General features: G+C 46.4%; 7 protein-coding genes across 7 annotated transcripts; 4 read left to right on the top strand and 3 right to left on the bottom strand.

Moving 5' to 3' along the window:
* Window positions 1–399: 399 nt before the first annotated feature.
* On the bottom strand, window positions 400–2,116 carry BKA67DRAFT_584833 (uncharacterized protein). The gene is made up of 5 exons (XM_046104173.1): window positions 1,385–2,116; window positions 1,236–1,315; window positions 894–1,173; window positions 649–794; window positions 400–593 (listed from the first exon to the last, which is right to left on the bottom strand). The coding sequence occupies exons 1-5, from the start codon at window positions 1,622–1,624 to the stop codon at window positions 584–586; spliced, it is 756 nt and encodes a 251-aa protein (XP_045951865.1). The 5' UTR covers window positions 1,625–2,116; the 3' UTR covers window positions 400–583.
* Window positions 2,117–2,950: 834 nt separating this feature from the next.
* BKA67DRAFT_527192 (major facilitator superfamily domain-containing protein) lies at window positions 2,951–4,758 on the top strand (the record flags this gene model as incomplete). The annotated part of the gene is made up of 2 exons (XM_046098822.1): window positions 2,951–4,349; window positions 4,442–4,758. 2 exons carry the CDS (start codon window positions 2,951–2,953, stop codon window positions 4,756–4,758), a joined length of 1,716 nt encoding a protein of 571 aa, XP_045951864.1.
* Window positions 4,759–5,783: 1,025 nt separating this feature from the next.
* On the top strand, window positions 5,784–8,069 carry BKA67DRAFT_613281 (adenylate-forming enzyme AfeA). The gene is made up of 5 exons (XM_046105407.1): window positions 5,784–6,420; window positions 6,474–7,219; window positions 7,279–7,373; window positions 7,437–7,558; window positions 7,629–8,069. The coding sequence occupies exons 1-5, from the start codon at window positions 6,090–6,092 to the stop codon at window positions 8,033–8,035; spliced, it is 1,701 nt and encodes a 566-aa protein (XP_045951863.1). The 5' UTR covers window positions 5,784–6,089; the 3' UTR covers window positions 8,036–8,069.
* Window positions 8,070–8,438: 369 nt separating this feature from the next.
* On the bottom strand, window positions 8,439–10,000 carry BKA67DRAFT_595736 (uncharacterized protein; the record flags this gene model as incomplete). Its single annotated transcript, XM_046105202.1, has 5 exons — window positions 8,439–8,618; window positions 8,686–9,144; window positions 9,199–9,454; window positions 9,522–9,907; window positions 9,953–10,000. 5 exons carry the CDS (start codon window positions 9,998–10,000, stop codon window positions 8,439–8,441), a joined length of 1,329 nt encoding a protein of 442 aa, XP_045951862.1.
* Window positions 10,001–10,540: 540 nt separating this feature from the next.
* On the top strand, window positions 10,541–13,007 carry BKA67DRAFT_651167 (uncharacterized protein; the record flags this gene model as incomplete). Its single annotated transcript, XM_046106062.1, has 5 exons — window positions 10,541–10,655; window positions 10,770–11,012; window positions 11,063–11,159; window positions 11,610–11,750; window positions 11,819–13,007. 5 exons carry the CDS (start codon window positions 10,541–10,543, stop codon window positions 13,005–13,007), a joined length of 1,785 nt encoding a protein of 594 aa, XP_045951861.1.
* Window positions 13,008–13,478: 471 nt separating this feature from the next.
* Window positions 13,479–15,368, top strand: BKA67DRAFT_613278 (putative efflux pump antibiotic resistance protein). Its single transcript, XM_046105406.1, has 4 exons — window positions 13,479–14,246; window positions 14,310–14,808; window positions 14,863–14,964; window positions 15,019–15,368. Exons 1-4 carry the CDS (start codon window positions 13,554–13,556, stop codon window positions 15,309–15,311), a joined length of 1,587 nt encoding a protein of 528 aa, XP_045951860.1. The 5' UTR covers window positions 13,479–13,553; the 3' UTR covers window positions 15,312–15,368.
* Window positions 15,369–15,760: 392 nt separating this feature from the next.
* On the bottom strand, window positions 15,761–16,505 carry BKA67DRAFT_526810 (cysteine dioxygenase; the record flags this gene model as incomplete). The annotated part of the gene is made up of 3 exons (XM_046098785.1): window positions 15,761–15,882; window positions 15,952–16,201; window positions 16,266–16,505. 3 exons carry the CDS (start codon window positions 16,503–16,505, stop codon window positions 15,761–15,763), a joined length of 612 nt encoding a protein of 203 aa, XP_045951859.1.
* Window positions 16,506–17,577: the final 1,072 nt, after the last annotated feature.

Here is a 17,577-nt window from a genome sequence, read left to right as displayed (position 1 = left end):
CCTTTCCACCCAGAAACCACATGTGTTTCCAGAACATAGTGCCGTATGTTCTTGACAACCGAGTGCGGCTGAAGAGTCTGTTCAGTAAATTCCTACCATATTTTACCAGTAGCAGTGGCACAGGTCGCCCTACAAGACAAAAGTATTTTTTCTTCCGTGTTGTCAAGATGAGAGTCTTAACATTGACTTGCTAATTCTCCACTCGACATCTATATGGCAGCAGTCAGCGCCCGTGTTCCCAAATTGTGACACAGCTCATGCCAATTATTTCACCTCGCAAGCCCATATCCCACGCCTATTGAACTAAGGGCCCTGAACTCACTGGCAAACCCAGCGTGAAGTCTGAGAGCTTTATCGCCGAATTGATCACGTATAAAATGGTATGTGAAAGATAATTTATACAGTTGAACGAGTGGATTGGTTAGGCAAGCTACGTTACCAACTGAGAATAAACCGCGAAATTGTAGACACCTTACGCCACTCTGGCTCGTGCATCGAGATGCACAGCCATGTTTATCCGGACATGCTACCCCCACTGCTTTGCTATTCAACACCAAAAAGCTGCAATGTAGAAAACCAAGTATCACAGGTCACTAATAATCTCACATTAACCATTAGATTCTTGAACGAACAGCGCATTTCACATACCTTGTCGTCGCGTTATGAAAATGTTCGATGGCATCGACGAGGTTATCAACACTAGGACCGTTGGGACAATCCGTCCAGTTGTCCCCATCCCGGATGCAGTAAATCTTTTCGTTCAATCGAACTGTGCCACTAATACGCACACCCGCCTTACGAGCGATGTCAGTTTATACATGAAGGATAAACCGCAGAAAATCGACCAGAAGATATCGCCAGCAAGGACATTGGGCAAACTCTTTTTCACTTACATCTATAGTGTGTTGAGCACTTTCCCGAAGTAGCTTGAAACCGTATGCTCCTCCATCTCTGGTAGCGCATTGATCGACTGCCTCAAGATCTACGGAAAATTTCGAAGCGCAGACTTCGTAGTGTGCGCGCTCCGGAATCCGCTCGTACTCGTGCGTCAAGCACTCGATGAAGCCAATGTAAGTCCTGGAGTCCGGGTGCGTCTCCTGTGCGCACAGTTCCATGATACTAGCCTTGCATTCCTCGGGGCCATGCTTGCAGACTATACCATCTTCTGTTGGCCTGAGAGGTGTGAACATGGTGAGAAACTCCTGGCAATTATTTCTAGGTTTTAAATTACTCACCTTGCAACGATGCTCAGCCTGAAGTCGACCTTGTCGTAAACACGCTCGATGGTAGGAAGTAATAAGTCCGTCAAGGCGGTCTTTGCACAGATCTGTCATTAGCAGTTCGCCGTTTTTGTTTTCAAGACGCTTGTTGAAGGAATACAAACCCTTGCATTGCCACACTTGGTGATGATGTGGATCTCTAATGGTACCCTCTCTACAGTCTCTGTAGCAAGCGGCTGCTTCAGACATTCTTTGAGTATTGGAATCCTATAGACGCTATAAACAACCGAAAGAGTGAGTATCAGAAGTAATGTCTGGCGGAGAGGTATGAGCGATGACTGGGCCCGACGCCATAGGCTCTCAGGAGCTATATGGCCAACTACTGCTGGCAGCTTCTCGTTCATCGTGAGTAGAGCTATTGCTTTGGTGTATGGATCAACACTTGTAGATAACCTGCTTCTTGAGAGAAGCGAGCATAAGTCGCGAAGTCTAGGTGATAATTTTCGTCGGCATGACGGGAAAAGTCTCGTCTCTGTTTTTGTGCAACTTCGAACTCATGTTGGCACCGAATTTGGGCTGATCCCCCGCCTAACCATAATGCGGTATTGCCTTGGTCTGTTATTGCGGCTAAGCGTTCATCGTTTGCAGATTACCAGTATGTGAGCCTGGCAAGAAATTTCAGGGGACCTGTGTCCTTGATGGTCCCAGCTCCCGTCCCATGCTCTCATTATTCACGCCCCGTTCTGATAGGTGGACCCCTCGCTGTGAGCCCATCACTCGGTCTAGCTGGGGACATTTTGAGTTTACCGTGCACATTGTCTTTTACGACTAGTCATCCAGGATCTTACAACTAAGCGGCAAAATACTCCTTATCTCAAGAGAGCGGTGGAGTAAAGGTACTTTGGTTCAGACAAAACAACTAAAATCTCACGTCATCATGGTTAGACCATGCCTGTAAATGAAATGAAGAAGCAGGGTTGCACTCAGATCGGAGACCGTGCGTTACTTTAAAAGTGGAGAACGGGTTGCAGTGATGAAAGAGACTACTGCAATGCTCGTGTATAGTACTGCTCACGAATTTGATTTCCGGATTGGGGTCATAGCAAGTTTCGAAGTTTTAATAGCCAATCAAAGAGTCAAATTATGAAGTTGCCTTATCAGTTTAGAATGATGCAATCACATTACGTCTCAACAACCATGAATAGTCTTAATTGCTGACCCCGGTCGACACAGGTGGCTGTACTGTAACGACTAAAATGTAGTAGACAAAAGGGTAATTTGTATATGCATTTTGTTAACTTATAAGTAATCATCGATTTGTGAATATTCTATCACTTGCACTTAAAAGAGTGTTGGCATTGCGAATAGGACAATGACACGAGATAAACATGGACATTTCTCCTAGTTCATTGCAGCTCACGTGGCTCCCCGGCAAGCATGTCACATGCTACTCAACGTTGAAAAAAGTTATGCCCCTCAAAGATTGCATCCTGAATTTATTAGATACTCACTATTATATCACCTGATTTTCGACCTGGCCTAAATTGGTGTGCTAGTTGCCTGCTACATATCTCTCTGGCTCTGTCACTTTCTATGATTTGCTATCAGGTCATGGTCGCCGAGATTTTCTCCCCACGACGAAAATATTGCCTCATCTTGATCAATTGTGTTGACTGCTAAAGTCCCACGGTGGAAGAAGACTGGTAAGAGGCAGGAAGAAGCAAGAGAAAATGCCACGACCTGCAAGTTCTTTCGAGGTTCCCAGCGGCATTTCGTCAAGTCCAGGCATCGAAGGAAACGCAGCAAATGAACGCACACCACTCCTCAATCACGATGGAAAGGGGAACTGCGGTCAATCTGATCGCGTGATAGCCGGATATCAAGTACTCTCAGATCCACAAGTAGACGAGGCAACAGTCACACCCCAAGAATTGCCTTTTAGTAGGCTTGCCATTATCTTTTCGACAGCTTGGGTAGGCGTATTTCTTGGAGCTATAGATTCCAGTGTCATTGCGACCCTCACAGTGCCAATCTCCAGCGAGTTCCGGTCTCTCAGCTTGCTACCATGGCTGGCAACAGCATATCTCATATCCAATGCTGTCTGTCAACCGCTTTCTGGTCGCTTGACGGATATCTTTGGTCGCGGACCAGGCTTGGTGTTCAGCCATATCGCCTTCTCTGTCGGAAATCTTATCTGTGGGCTCGCTACCAACGCGCCTCAGATGATTCTGGGTAGAGTCATTGCGGGGATTGGCGGCGGTGGACTCATGAGCATCGCTACATTCTTAGGATCTGATCTGGTTCCTTTGAGAAAGAGAGGCGTAGTTCAAGGCATGTTGAACCTATGCTTTGGGTCGGGAGCGATGTTGGGTGGCGTCATTGGCGGTCTTCTCAACGATTATAGCAACCGCGGCTGGAGACTTGCTTTCCTCATTCAAGTTCCTCCCTCTCTCCTGGCGGCCGTCGGTGTTCATTTCTTTATAAGAACTGCACCGAAACAGTCTCAAAAATCCTATCTTGCGCGTATAGACTTCTTTGGAGTCTTTCTGTTGACGTCTTTCCTTGTCCTATTCCTTGTGGGTTTGAACACAGGTGGAAATATTGTTCCTTGGACTCACCCAGTACCTCTCACCACCATTCCCATGTCCGTTGTTGCCTTCTTCTCATTCATTTGGTGGGAATTAAGGGCTGTGCAACCTGTTATTCCGGTCAACCTTCTGTTAAAACGAACCGTACTGGCCGCTTGCTTGTCCAACTTTTTCTGTACTATGGTCATTTTTGGTCTACTTTTTTATATTCCCCTATATCTGCAGGTTCGCGGACGTACTGCAACAGAAGTTGGCCTGCTCATCCTCTTTTCTCCAATGGGAAGTTCGGTCAGCTCGGTCGGGGCTGGTGTCATAATGAACAAGACAGGGAAATATATTGGTCTGGGTATTGCCAGTGTGATTGTCATGATTTTGGGCGTCATCATCTTCGGGTTCCACAACGAGAACACCCATGACTGGATGACAGCGATTGTCTTCTTCCTCGTCGGAACTGGTTATGCGTCCATGTTGACAACTACACTACTGGCTTGCATTGCTGCTGTTGAGCACACTCACCAAGCTGTCGTCACCGCTGCCACCTGTGAGTTTTCACCTCTTTCTCTTCCCTTTTCTTTTTTTTCCTGCCATTATTAGGCCTCTTTTCTCTTTCATATTTGCTAACATGATCTAAAGATTTGGGACGAAGCCTTGGAAGTACTCTCGGTATCACTATCAGCTCAGCAGTCTACCAAAACATTCTAAATGACAAGTTGTGGGACAGGTTTGGGGACTATCCCGACGCAGCAAAACACATTGCTCGCATTCGTAATGATGTTTCAGAGCTCAAACACCTCCCAGAAGGGTGGTACGAAGGAACAATTGAGTCCTTCATGAGTGCATTCCATGCCGTCTTCCTTACACTACTGGGGATGTGTATTCTAGGGTTGGTGTGCGTATCGCTTATGAGGCATCACACCCTCCATTCAACCCTGGAACGAGATGGGCGATGAGTTAGAGTATCTAGTCACTGTTCTTAATTTCTTGTATTAAGGCAATATTGAAAAATTGAGAAAAATGATTGTGTGCAATGCTTTTTTTTTTTCATCATCTCCACGAGGTAGTTGCACGGCCAATTAAGGAGGCCAATGAAATGAGGGGCATGGCGGAGGATAGAGATCACATGACTAAGATTATCTGCAAACGCAATACTGAAGAATCGATACGAACGCATTAGTGAGTGAGACGTAGGATAACGATAGCGGAGGAAGAAATGTGTGCGGCACTGTGGAGTTCTAAACCTTCAAATCCAAAACGCAACATCTTTACCCTTCTGCATACAAGGTAACATATATGAAATTTTGTTAACATTGATACGAAACCATCAAACACGATCGTATTATGTATTGAAAAGAACAGAGAAGCAGAGATTAGATCAGCTCGGCAAGGACCATGTCAGGTACTCTAAAAATTCTGAGCCGCTGTCAATAGTACCGTACATAGTCGTAGTATAGAGGCACAACGCGCTCCATCAGTGTGTAAGATACGATGGACGAACGACGTCGGTAGTGCACGCCAATCATGAACCCACTTTCTTACTGTCTGACATAACTAAGTCTGACAGCTAGTGTGAGACTCGTTGCGAATCCTTCTAAAACGGGGAGACATGGCACAGGTGCCATCGGTCCCACCAAGCTCCGCCAGTTGGTACTTCGAGAGCGCGGAACCGATTGCCGACCGTGCCGGCCGCCGGCCGCGATACCCGCGTAGTTGATATCTAGTGGTGCCAAGACTGTAACCCCGGTCTAAGGTAAGGGTATACGTATGTAGGTACCCAGCTCCGCCGCCACAGCCTCGGGCAAAAGATAAGCTTCGTTGCCAGGTTAAGCTTCCTTGTAAGATCCTCGTCAGATCCGTGCAACCCTCGTATAGTGCTTGAATCGGTATCCGCTAGTGTGTGGTTCGACATTAATTGCATGCCGAATAGTTCGCATCTAGAGCCCTCCCAAGTACCGGTACGCAGTACCTAGCGGCAATAATTTATTACCTGTACGACTACAGTAATAAACGGCCAGATGAGCAAATTGTGCACAAAGGACTGTTGGAAGTACCTTCGCATGTCCCCGCTTAATGCATCGTTACCCGTTTAGCATATTATTGAAGTTATCCAGTATACGGATAGAGCAACAATTTTCGGAGTAGACCAGCGAGAGAACCGGTTCACTTATGCCCTTAATCTCGTAAATCTACCAAGAGGAAAACATCCTTGTCTTGGGTAAAGAGACTGTTCTCACAGTGACAAGCTTCTTAAGGTCTTGTGAAAAAGTCACAGCCCAAGTTCAATATGGCAGAGACCGCACCTCGTCTTCAAGACGCTCCCCGTTTCCCTAACGACCCAATTCTTGTCAAGCTGCTTGAAGCTGCCAAGCGGGTACCGGTTTCAGAGGTCATCATCAAGGACTTCGCAGGTTTTGAGAAAACATACCCACAGCTCTTGAGTGACGTCTTGGAGACTCGCGATCGTCTTAAGTCCTCATTGCCTGCCTCTAATTTCGGCGAAAAGGGTCTCCTTCGTGAGGAGAATGTATACGTCACAGCTCTCACACGAACCGGGTATGAGTATGCTGTCGCGTTCTTTGCCGTAAGAGCATTGGGGGGAGCTTATGTGCCACTAGGTAAGCCAGACCATGATCATAGAAAGAAGAAAGAAATGTTAATTCGAGGCCAGACCCCAGAGCAGCCCTGGACAGACAGGCTTCTGTCATTTCCAGGGCAAAATCAGACTGTGTATTGTTTGACCGCGGTTGCACTGCAGAGCTCGAACGACTAGAGGCTCATATGGAAAATATCGAGGGGAAATCTTTGGTTGTGCTACCTGTTGCATGCAACTCTCATCCTTTACCGGCAATTGATGTCAGTATCGATGAAGCTCTCTATTTGGACCCAGATGGTCCTGGGTTTGTATGCATGACATCAGGCACCACTGGCTACTCCAAGGGTGTCGTGATCCGAAGAACGTGCCTCACGTCTCATCCAGTAAACCTGACATCCGAACTGCTTGAGAAGAAAGGTGGTGCCCAGATCAATTATAACGAGAGCCACTGGCTCGGTGGTGCGAAGAATGTAATTGAAAGCATAGCCCTTGGCAAAATGGTGTTCGCCCTCGAATGCCCGGCCAGTGCCAAAGACGTGCTTGAGGTCTTTCGAAACAATCGGATCACCTATTTTATTTTCAATCCAGCACTTCTTCGGGGTATGAAGGATATCCTGCTGGGTGATGAAGAACTCACAAAGGAAAAACAAGCAACATTTTCAGCACATTTCAAAGGGCTAGATTTCTTTTTATGCATTGGAGGTCTGGTCGAGCAACCGACGGTAGACTTTTGGGAAGAGGTCATCGGACTTCCGCTGCAGTGCCGATACGGGGCCAGCGAGCTGACGGGGTTGGTAACGATGGGATTATCCAGAACAAACGTGAGTGATCACTTGAGCATTTTCTATTCCTTATTCTTTTCTAACTCTGATTGCACAAGGGTTCCGTTGGAAAACTCGCGCCTGGCATGGAGATGAAACTGTCAGAGGGAACACATGGCAGGTTGTCCATTAGGTCTCCTCATAAATTTCTAGGGTGAGGATCGTGGAAACTCTCACACTCTTCAAGAAATCCTGTTTTGAACTGACCGAGACTTAGTTATCTTGGCAATGTCGAGGCAACACAGGCGGCTTTCGATGAGGAGGGTTACTACCGAACCGGAGACATGGCCGATTTGAAAGACGGCGAGTTGCTCTTGCACGGCCGCGAACGAGATGACTGTAAGTATCTTCGAATTCCAACACTGATGTGTTTATTTGAAATGCTAAATCTCCTCTTCTTTTCATGTAGACATTGTCTTTGGCAATTCTCGCTATTCTGCCCTCAAGGTGGAACGTTGCTTGATGGGGCTGCCCTACACTGCTGAAGTCTGCGTTGTCGCCGTACCCGTGGAAGAAAAGAAGCAGTTGTGTGGTGCTGTTATCAGGATCAAAGATGGCCTAGGGTTGGATAAAATTACGTTAGCTCAAATCAGAGCAGATATTCAGGCCGATCTAGACGTCACAGAGTTGCCTGCTATACTGCGACTTTTGGAGCCTGGAGAGGACTTACCACGTACAGCCACAGGGAAGCCCATCAAGTATCAGGTCATGGAGGACTTCTTTTATGCTGGTGATTGTGGCAGGGACTGGTTTGCTGTGGACAGCCCGCCATCTGATGTCGAGTTCTGCGGCATGCCTGTCACAGTTACTGCATAATGTACCTTAACATAGGCCATAGATTTTAATGAAGAGGTTCTTCAAGGCTTCGATTCAAATAAGTTTCTCTCAGCTTTTCCTTTACCAACAAAAGTGCGTAAAATAGTGGGCTACGGCGTTATTTGCCTTGGACGGCGGCGGCATTGTATTATATTGACTTGGACACTGCTCAATAGAAACCATAAAGCGACCAAATCTTTTCTTATGAGGCGCTCATGCAGCAAGACTTGTGAATGGAAAATATTCATATAAACCGCATGTTATTTCATGATTGAGTAACTTTTGTCGCTGCTCTATCTCTAATTGGCCTGTCACCTTTGATTGCCACAAAACTTCTTCAATTCCCCTTTTCATTCCAAACACATCATGTGAATAACAATCTCTAATTTTCCGCCGCACAGGATTAAACTGTCTCGTTCAATCTCTTGGTCAACAATCTATCAACAAATTTGAAAGCGTCGGCGGCAATTCCTTCTTCTGCTTGGCTAGGCAGAACAGAGAGCGCCGCTGTCATGGGAACTCGCTCAGGGGCAGGGGCCGAGAGGTAACGAACTGCTCGAACCTTGTGAACAGCCCTGAAAGACTATGTAGACTTTTGGTAAGTGTATGAAGTAAACATAGGATTTTCAATTAGCTATTCCTCCACTTACTCGGAGTTGCTTGACCATGCGTTGAAATGCATTTTCTAAGGCAATATCATCCTCGGATTTCTCTGAGAGTAGTTTTCTGAAAGAATATCTGCGGATAGTTGCAGCTACATTCCTTAAGTTAAGAGAGATATGTCTCTTTTGTTGATCATCCGAGTGGTAGCGATCGATTCCTAGAAAGGCATCAACTGCCAAGAAAAGGAGAATCTGGCTACCGGATAAGCCACCATACTCGACAGGAGAGCCATCAGTCTCGTGTGTCAATCCCCAGCTATGAACTCCCGATATATGTCTCACCCATATCGCACGTGCTACGTGAGGATCGTTCATTTTCTCGTACAAATTTAGCAATACTTTCCGCAGATTGATGGAAACCGTTTCAATATGAGCAAGGCATGACTTCTTGTCACCTCGTTCAAAGCTGATGATAGCTTGAATTATGGCATAGTAGATCGGAATAGCCTGTCATGAGTAAATCAAGTATACTCAACTCATGTATGTATGAGGATTACCTACCATGGTTTCCGAATCGTAGAATATGTGACACCAGGCAAGTTCTGTACTTCTTATCGCATCAGACATTCCCTCATTTATCGGATATACAATCTGGCCATATGAATCAAGATTGCAAATAACATTTGACATAATATTTCCGCTGGGAGATGTAATGTCGAATCTGCGCTGTATATAGGACCATGGCATATCCAGCTCCAAAGGGAAGTGAAGTTGCTTTTCCTCTTGTGTAACCCTGAGAACTGGGTTGGATGCCCATCTGCAGACAGGACCAGATGTTCAGTCTTTTTATAGGCTATAGTGTGTAATTGGATGTTTCCACTCACCGATAAGCGTGGCGCAAGCAAGCAATACACGAGTAGAAACCATTGTAAGCGTCTCGTGGGAAGGTATCCCAATTGCCAGACTGAACGGCTTCCAAAGCACTTCGAGTCGCCATCATGTCAACCTTCTCGCTAAGCAGAGTCTGCATACGGGAGCGAAAATCTTGACAACGTATTTTATTGGACTCATCGTCAAGTGATGGATTGGCAGTTGGCAGCAATGGCGCCATGGCAGCATAAATTTGTCTGTAGGCGCGGAGAGCTGGCGGAAATTCGTCGTGAGTGGCTCGTGGTGGCCATGATCCAGCACCTTCATCGTTGATCATAGCCATGACTGTCGAGTGGACATCATGCCGTACTTTTAGTGCTTTCAAGTCTTCTAGCCCAATCTCGGATGAACAGAGTCTGGAGTCGTGCTGAGAACGATAGCGCACGATCGCTACTAGCACCAGAACGGCCACAACAGCGAGTATGAGATTCATTATTTTTGCTGAGGATGCAAAATGCTCACATTTCCACGTTGTAGTGAAGCTGCCTGCTGGGTACAACGTGTTGCTAGTTATGTTTGGACTCAACATGAGATTCTAAGAAAGAGGTTTGAAGAACGCCACAATGGAATAATTCTTTTGTTTAGCAATTGTACATACTATATGTGCAAACAAACATAGAAAGATATTGTTCACTGGTAAATAAGTAATTGCTAACAGGGTGTATTTGTTAAAAGAATATTTACAAACGGTAGACATAACATTTGATTTCAGTATCATGGGTAAGATAAGGCAGACTCTCTTGTTTTGCCACTACTTAGACTAACGTGCGGTGGGTACAACAGTTCCCTCCTTTCCACCTAGCTATCCCCTCGAACGCAAAGACTGTCTTACGATGTACATATTTAGCGTGTTAAATCCAACATCTCAAGAGCTTGCAGAGGATCATTAGTCTACGGCACAATATGCATACAGACATAGTGACCATTGGTTGTCATTTTAGGTAACTAACTCGTACCTATCGGTGGTCAAATGATGGGGCAGTCTCCTCATCTGAGGAGGTGGTCAGATAATCAGGCAAAACGGAACCCAAACCAAGCGCTCCGTGATCAGCCAGCGGGGAAAGCCTGTTACGGAGAAGAAGAAGCGCGTAAGCGCCTCGTCCACATTAAATCCACTCTCAATGGTCCCTAGTATCATGGGTATGGTGGAAATAGAAAGCGACGCGAGCGATTGCACAAAACTTTGACCATATCATCATCAGAACCTGCAAAGCCGGATGACATGCCTGTGAACGACATTGTGACCCGTGCTGTAGTGCTTAGCCTCAGTATATCAGGGTATACTCGTGGAGCAGACTCCACTGGACCCTTACCAAACGGCTATCATCCCCGAGACCGGGATCGTTACAACATCGCTTCTGATCCTGGGGGAGGTGTAAGAAGATACGAGACCTTGTTTTTATACCAAGTCTTTTACTGCTCAGTAATGGGTCCTTACTTGCCAGGTAGCGCACGAAATTCTATAGTAATTCAGCTTTGTATCTAATTGTATCAGGCTTGCTTGCAACTCAAAACGGTCCTATTGTTTTCTTTTTGGCACCGCAGCACGTATATGACTCCATGACTTTGAAGGATTTGAAGGATCGAAAGTGGTAAAGGCTCCACGCGAACATACCAACTCAGCTTTTTGTGGGTTTGTTCCGAGATTTCAATAGCGCTCGTACAGAGTGAAACGAGCGACTCTTGGTACGCATGACCTTATGCCAAGGTGCCCGTTGACGCATGTTCGTTTGATTTGACAATGCCTGTAGAAAGATCCTTGTCATTTAGGTTGATATACGCTGTCTAGAGCTTACATAATATTGTCGCAAGGTCCACATAGGTGCTATTTTAAACCCTATGTGTTTAAGACAAGGGCTCATTACATTTACACCATGGCGTTGCTTGTGGGTTTTGTGTAACCACATACCAAATTTGTATTAGTGCTATCAGCACGACGAGTGGCGGGATAGCGGGGATTCATTATACAGATCGACAGGGGGCCGAATCCTCCAAATGAATAGTGATAACGCAATTTTGTCAACGTAATACAACATATGTAGTTTCAGTCTATTGGCCCTAACGAGTCGCGATAAGGGTAGTACCGTTACACCGAAAGTCGCCTGGAAAATCGAACTACTACATACGCTACTGGCCGTTATCCCCAACCTGGTCGCGTGGCTTTTCTTACCCATGGGACCATTGTACATGTTTTGATGACAATGATTATGATCATGTGAGAACTAAGTTGTTTTGAAACTCCCCCATACAGATATGGTGGCAAAAGTGTAAGGCTTGTGAAGGGTCCTCGAATTGCGGAGAATAAGAAAGGTTCCCCGTACGGAGTATTCCGTACAGATGACTTTAACCGGATCGCCTGCTTTGCTGACCCCGACTCATATCAAGTACCCTCATTTACAGATTCACCCACTGTGTGCCAGGCTACGCCAATGCTTTGGCAACTTTTCAGAATGCGTCCTCTGGTCCGTCGAGCCTGCAGCTTGTCTCTGTCAACAAAGCTCCGTGATCAAAGCCACTGTCGTGAAGCACATACCTATGCTGCTGAAGCAGCTACTGCCATTCACTCCTATACCGGATCTAGTACTGTGCAGCCGCTCAAGGTGCCTCATCTGACTGCCCCAACCATTGAACACTCAACACAGCAGAATCATGTTCGTAAGGTCCACGAGCAACTCTGGCAACATGGCATACTCAAGATCAGCTTGGGCTTTCTAGACGCCGATAGCCAGTACCTTAGGCAACTTGTTCTCAACCTCCATCAGCGTCATAGGCATCAGCTTCCCATCTCGCACAGCGCCTCACGCGGATGGTTCTGGGACGTTCGACCAGAAAGCGTCTCCTTTCAGACAACTAACCACCGTGCAAGATCTGAGACAATGGAAGAGTTTCCTTGGCATACCGACTGCAGCTATGAAGAAATGCCTCCACGATACTTTGCCCTCCAAGTTCTTCAGCACGACAAGTTTGGTGGAGGGACTCTGTCAGCCATGAACATCCAGCGGCTGAACCAATCTCTCTCTCCATCTACCCAGGCATCGTTGATGCGACCAGAGTACTGTATCAATATTCCCAAGGAGTTTGTCAAGGATCCGGCGAAGCAGAAAATTGTAGGAAATCTGATGGCTATTGACCAAGAGAGCCAATCCTGTATGATACGTTTCAGAAGAGATATCATAACACCGTTGACGGGAAGGGCTTCAAAGGCACTTGAAGAACTTGATGTGTGCTTACAATCCACGGGGGCAGCGGCCCAGTCAGAGTCGCCGTTTGTAGTACACCTCACGGCTGCCGACTTTCCCACGGGTACCATCATAATGATGGATAACCGTCGTTGGCTGCATGCTCGAAATCATATCAACGATCCAAAGCGTCACTTGCGACGCATTCGTTGGGATGCCATTCCGTTCCCTGGCAACGACGAAACGATGGGAGTAGATTAAAGCGAAAAAGTACATCATTTAGCATCATGGAGTTATTGTCGCCCGTTCTCACAGAGCCCTTTAGTGTAATAAATTAGCATCATGTTTCGCCCGTTGAGTTTGCTTCAATTGAAACTTGATTTCTGTGCTACTGTGTTATAAGCGAACCTTGAAAGGTCTCTTCAGGTGTCCGGCAGAGCTTCAGTGAATAATGTAATCATGGTTAGAGATACACAGCTCTAGGTCAGCTGCCTGGGTCAGTAGGTAGTCCAGTGTACCAAAACTACTCTAACCGTAGTCTAGCGTTGTTGTTCGCCTGCGATTGCTGTTTTGTTAGTGGTTCATTACCTAAACTTCCAACTAAACCCCCTGCAAGTCGCCTAAAATGACCCCGCCAATCTACCGGCACGGAGCACACGCGAAGGAACCCTTACATTTACTCCGTACATGCGCTTACGAATAATATAAGTCGCCGAGTTTTGTCCTTTTGCTAGAAAGTGAGAACAAAAATTCTCATTTCAACCCTGGTCCATCAGAGTTTCAGTCGTTTGCTTCCGTTCCTTTATTATGGACGAGTCTACGCCCCTTCTTCAAAACCAGTCGCACTCCCTGCCACAAAAACGGCTTTTGGTCATTTTTCCTGCTCTTGCGCTAATACAGTTCACCTCATTCCTCGACCAAACGTCCATCTCCACGAGTCTCCCCGCTATAGCATCTGCCCTCAAAACTGGAGCCTCTATATCCTTAGTCGGCGCCTGTTTCCTCATTACTAGCACCAGCATCCAGCTGATCAATGGAAGACTTTCAGACATATTCGGCCGTAAGGCCTCGCTGGTTGCAGCCCTTTCGATAATGGCGGCAGGCAACTTTCTGAGTGGCTTTTCTGGGACGCCGCTGCAGCTATTTGTCGCCAGAGCGTTTACTGGCTTCGGCGCTGGAGCGATCAATGCGCTTGTACAGATTGCTATTGCGGATATCACGACGCTAGAGCAGCGTGGGTATTATTTTGGCATGGTTGGTGTAGCTACTGCGTTTGGGAATGGGCTTGGACCTGTCATTGGGGGGGCCCTTACACAGACAGCTGGGTGGCAATGGGCATTCTGGTTTGTGTGCCCCTTATGCGTCATGGCCATTTGTTATCTTGCGTCAGTGTGGCCGACATCTTCTTCTGCCTGTATCAAGGGCGGGGTCTGGGACAAATTGAAGCTGGTGGACTGGGCTGGAGCCCTTGCGAGTCTATTTGGGATCGCGTTATTTTTGGTGAGTGCATCCCAAGTACTGCTCATACTTAGGGATATCTGAAGTATTGATGTTTTGAGTTAGATACCAATATCGCAAGGCGGAGCGACCATGTCTTGGACCTCACCGGTGACCATAGGTATGCTCATCGCAGGAATCACGCTGTTTGCTGTCTTTTTGATGGTCGAATGGCGGTTTGCGAAGTTGCCCCTTTTGCCAGCCCAGCTATTCAGCTACGGCCGCTCCACAAACATTCTGTTGTCCATAAACGTCCTTATTGGCTGGATCTACTGGGGCAATTTGTTTGTTCTCCCGCTATACCTGCAGAACGTTCAAGGCGCAAGCCCGTCTAAGGCTGGGATTTTGCTGCTTCCCATGGTCGTCGCCCACGGACTTACGTCAGCTCTGACTGGCATTCTCATATCCTTATTCGGACACTATAAACCCGTTATTGTGACAGGAGCCATGTGCTGGATGCTCGCTGCAATTGCAAAATTGTATTATGACCAAGACACCGCGGTTTGGAAGATCATCGTGGTTGGCATCCTCGATGGGGTCGGCGTGGGGTGTTCCTTGCAGCCTGGTAAGTACCTCCACTAAGCTGCGTTCGCATGTTTTGGCTCACAAACACCTCTAGTCCTTGTTGGTCTTTTCGCGGGATCGGACACCAACAATCGAGCCGTTTTGACAGGGTTAAGAAATTTTCTGAGAGATATAGGAGGAGCAACCAGTACTACGGGTATGTGTTTGGCATAATTGTATCTCACGAACGTTAAATCTAACGAATGTGTAGTTTCTGGTACTATCTTAAGCAACGTGCTATATGGTCAGTTGAAGTCCAGGTTTAGCCAGGACACTATCGCAGAATTGATCTCATCAGCCTTTGCATTGGAACATTTGCATCTTACTGAGGAAGAAAAAAGATTAGTGTCTCGGGGTTACATGGAAGGGCTTCATGCGGTGTTCATCTCTTTTGCCGTGCTCATTGCCATTCATGTCTGCGCGTGCTTATTCATTCGAGACTATGGCATAAAGCGTGATGGTTTCCAACGGGATCAGCAGCAAACCAAACCTATACACCATTGAAATCACCATATTTTGGCCTTAGAATGTCTTCTTGAATCATTACCTGATCAGGCAACCCCACGCCTTAGTTACTCTTCCCATGATTCCGATGACTGGTGCAGTCCAATGACGGCATTAATTCAGTTGATGTTCATAGTGTGTTGAAAATCTGAAAGGGCGATTCTCATTCGACTCTTGATTTTATTACTAAACACGAAAATCGGTAGTCAAATCAAGGATGAGAGATGAATAAGCGAAGCCGGCTATTAAGAATGAATTGAGACATTTGGAGGGCAGGTACAATCAAACTCAATTTATTTGCAGTATTAAGGAAATAATGGCTGGTAATTGTGAACTGCTGATCGGACGTGAGTCGAAAGCTCAAACAAGTAACACTGAGTTTCTGAATTCATGTTTGGAGTCGTCCACACTATACGACCTTATTTCTCAACGGTAACGCCGAGCTATCTTCAATTCTTTAGAAGTCTACCATAGGCTGAATGATAGGAATCGCCTGAAACATAATTCTTTTTCCCCGTCCTCTCATCAAAAATACAACAACCTTTCCTGGCTACATGTGGAGGAGTATATACTAGATTAACCACATGAGTAAAGTATACGCAATAGATGTAGAGTGCCATTCGCTTCAAGACTGGCTTACAATGAAGTGAAACAGCAAAGTCGCTGCCTTTGTTAGACATTTGGTGCAGACCAAGCTCATCTGCCATATATACGACTTCGTTCTCGCTGTGAGTTGTTCCCGATATTATTTCCAGCGGATGACCATGTCCTTGTTGCGGGAAGGCATATCGTGTCTCTGTTAAGTTGCCCTTGAGGATCTTCATCAAACAGTGGGCGTTACCATGATCGTGAATTGGGCTGCCCTTACCGGGAGACCATACGAGCACAAGCTATATTAACACAATCGTCAACAACGAGACAGAATTGGAATAATATTGTATATAATAAACATACCAAATTGCTCTTACCATTCCCCTCGTCGACCAGATTTCTTGTATAGTCTGCATCACTGTCACCGAAGGCGTACTTTGCCCAATCGCGATCCTGGCTATCGTAAAGCTTCATTAAACACATGAGTGAAGTTACGTCAACATCATCCAACGTTAGGCCGGAAGATGGACCCAATGTGTCTGTCAATGAGGCTACAAGCTTGTCAAATGAAGTTTGCTCTAGCCGTGTGTCCACATGCTTCATGTCGAGTGGAAAGGATGTAGAGGAGATCTCCATGATCATGATGATAACTAAACCGCTCTTGATAACAGCTGCTTGGTAGTAACCGTGGTAGGCTTTGCCCAAACCTAGTACTTGATCAAATGAGATGAATCTGTAATCTTAGTATCTGTCAGTGGCAAAATTGCTGACTCCCATTGGGTCGCAGTGCTGCTACAGTATATCCTTATCACATACAAATAATACTACTCCGTTTTTAATTGAACTGAAACTGACTGAGAACTACGTACTGCACTGATAGGTCCAATACACACACAAAAGTCAAGATCCACCTCCCCCGACCTTCTGAGGTTGTATCTTGAGCCATTGGTCGCCTTCGTCGGAACCGAGGTGTTGTTTCTACACCGCTCTTTTGGAGAATTCATATCTCATCTACTGGCCCTATGGTCATATTGGGTTGCTAGCTCTTAGATCCAACGTACGATACATACGTCGCAGATCTGAGTGAGAGGGGTCAAAACGAGTGATGGGCTTACGGTGACAGGTGCAGATAACAAAAGGCCTTCAGCCTATCCCGAATGGATCATAGGGCATGAGTATTGGTCAATTCATACATAATACAACCACTCCATGCAAGTTGCTGAACTCATCTCTCATTTAGAATGACTAAGAAATTAATTAGTCGGCTGGAGACGCAAGTACTGCGGTTCCAAGCGTAGGGGGCTTTTGAACCCCTGCTTGGTTGTGAATGCCGCAAGCCTAGCGCTGACTGCATAGTAGATGGTGCCCACAAAATCAGCAAGCGTAGACCCAGGCCAAAAGACCATGCAGAGAGATGCGACTAACCTTAGCTATCCACCTCCGGAAGGATCTTCACCTATGTAGTTAAATTGAGCTAAATCTAGACCCCGCAATTAACCCATACTCTTCCGTTAGCATCTATTCATAACTACATACCGAACAGGGACCAAATCATCCGCCACCCGTCATGCGCCTAACGTGTATCACCCCTGAGACCTCCATATCCCGGACGAATCTTGCTGAATATCGATTATTAAGTCCGGATAGAGTGGGTCGATCTGCTAGCTTCCGATAA

This window comes from Truncatella angustata (assembly GCF_020726525.1).
Source record: "Truncatella angustata strain MPI-SDFR-AT-0073 chromosome Unknown BKA67scaffold_11, whole genome shotgun sequence".
In the NCBI taxonomy this organism is placed as follows: Eukaryota; Fungi; Ascomycota; class Sordariomycetes; order Amphisphaeriales; family Sporocadaceae; genus Truncatella; species Truncatella angustata.
The sequence above is the reverse complement of the archived record's forward strand: the minus strand, read 5'-3'. Positions and strand labels throughout refer to the sequence as shown.

Bases quoted from the DNA above. Each gene is read 5' to 3' on its own strand.
- BKA67DRAFT_613281 (XM_046105407.1), top strand. From the start codon at position 6,090: ATGGCAGAGACCGCACCTCGTCTTCAAGACGCTCCCCGTTTCCCTAAC. The intron at 6,421-6,473 runs GTAAGCCAGACC...ATTCGAGGCCAG, and splicing joins GGGAGCTTATGTGCCACTAG to ACCCCAGAGCAGCCCTGGAC. The intron at 7,220-7,278 runs GTGAGTGATCAC...TGATTGCACAAG, and splicing joins TGGGATTATCCAGAACAAAC to GGTTCCGTTGGAAAACTCGC.
- BKA67DRAFT_613278 (XM_046105406.1), top strand. From the start codon at position 13,554: ATGGACGAGTCTACGCCCCTTCTTCAAAACCAGTCGCACTCCCTGCCA. The intron at 14,247-14,309 runs GTGAGTGCATCC...GTTTTGAGTTAG, and splicing joins TTGGGATCGCGTTATTTTTG to ATACCAATATCGCAAGGCGG. The intron at 14,965-15,018 runs GTATGTGTTTGG...ACGAATGTGTAG, and splicing joins AGGAGCAACCAGTACTACGG to TTTCTGGTACTATCTTAAGC.
- BKA67DRAFT_584833 (XM_046104173.1), bottom strand. From the start codon at position 1,624: ATGAACGAGAAGCTGCCAGCAGTAGTTGGCCATATAGCTCCTGAGAGC. The intron at 1,316-1,384 runs GTTTGTATTCCT...ATCTGTGCAAAG, and splicing joins CCAAGTGTGGCAATGCAAGG to ACCGCCTTGACGGACTTATT. The intron at 795-893 runs GTAAGTGAAAAA...ATCGCTCGTAAG, and splicing joins GTGCTCAACACACTATAGAT to GCGGGTGTGCGTATTAGTGG.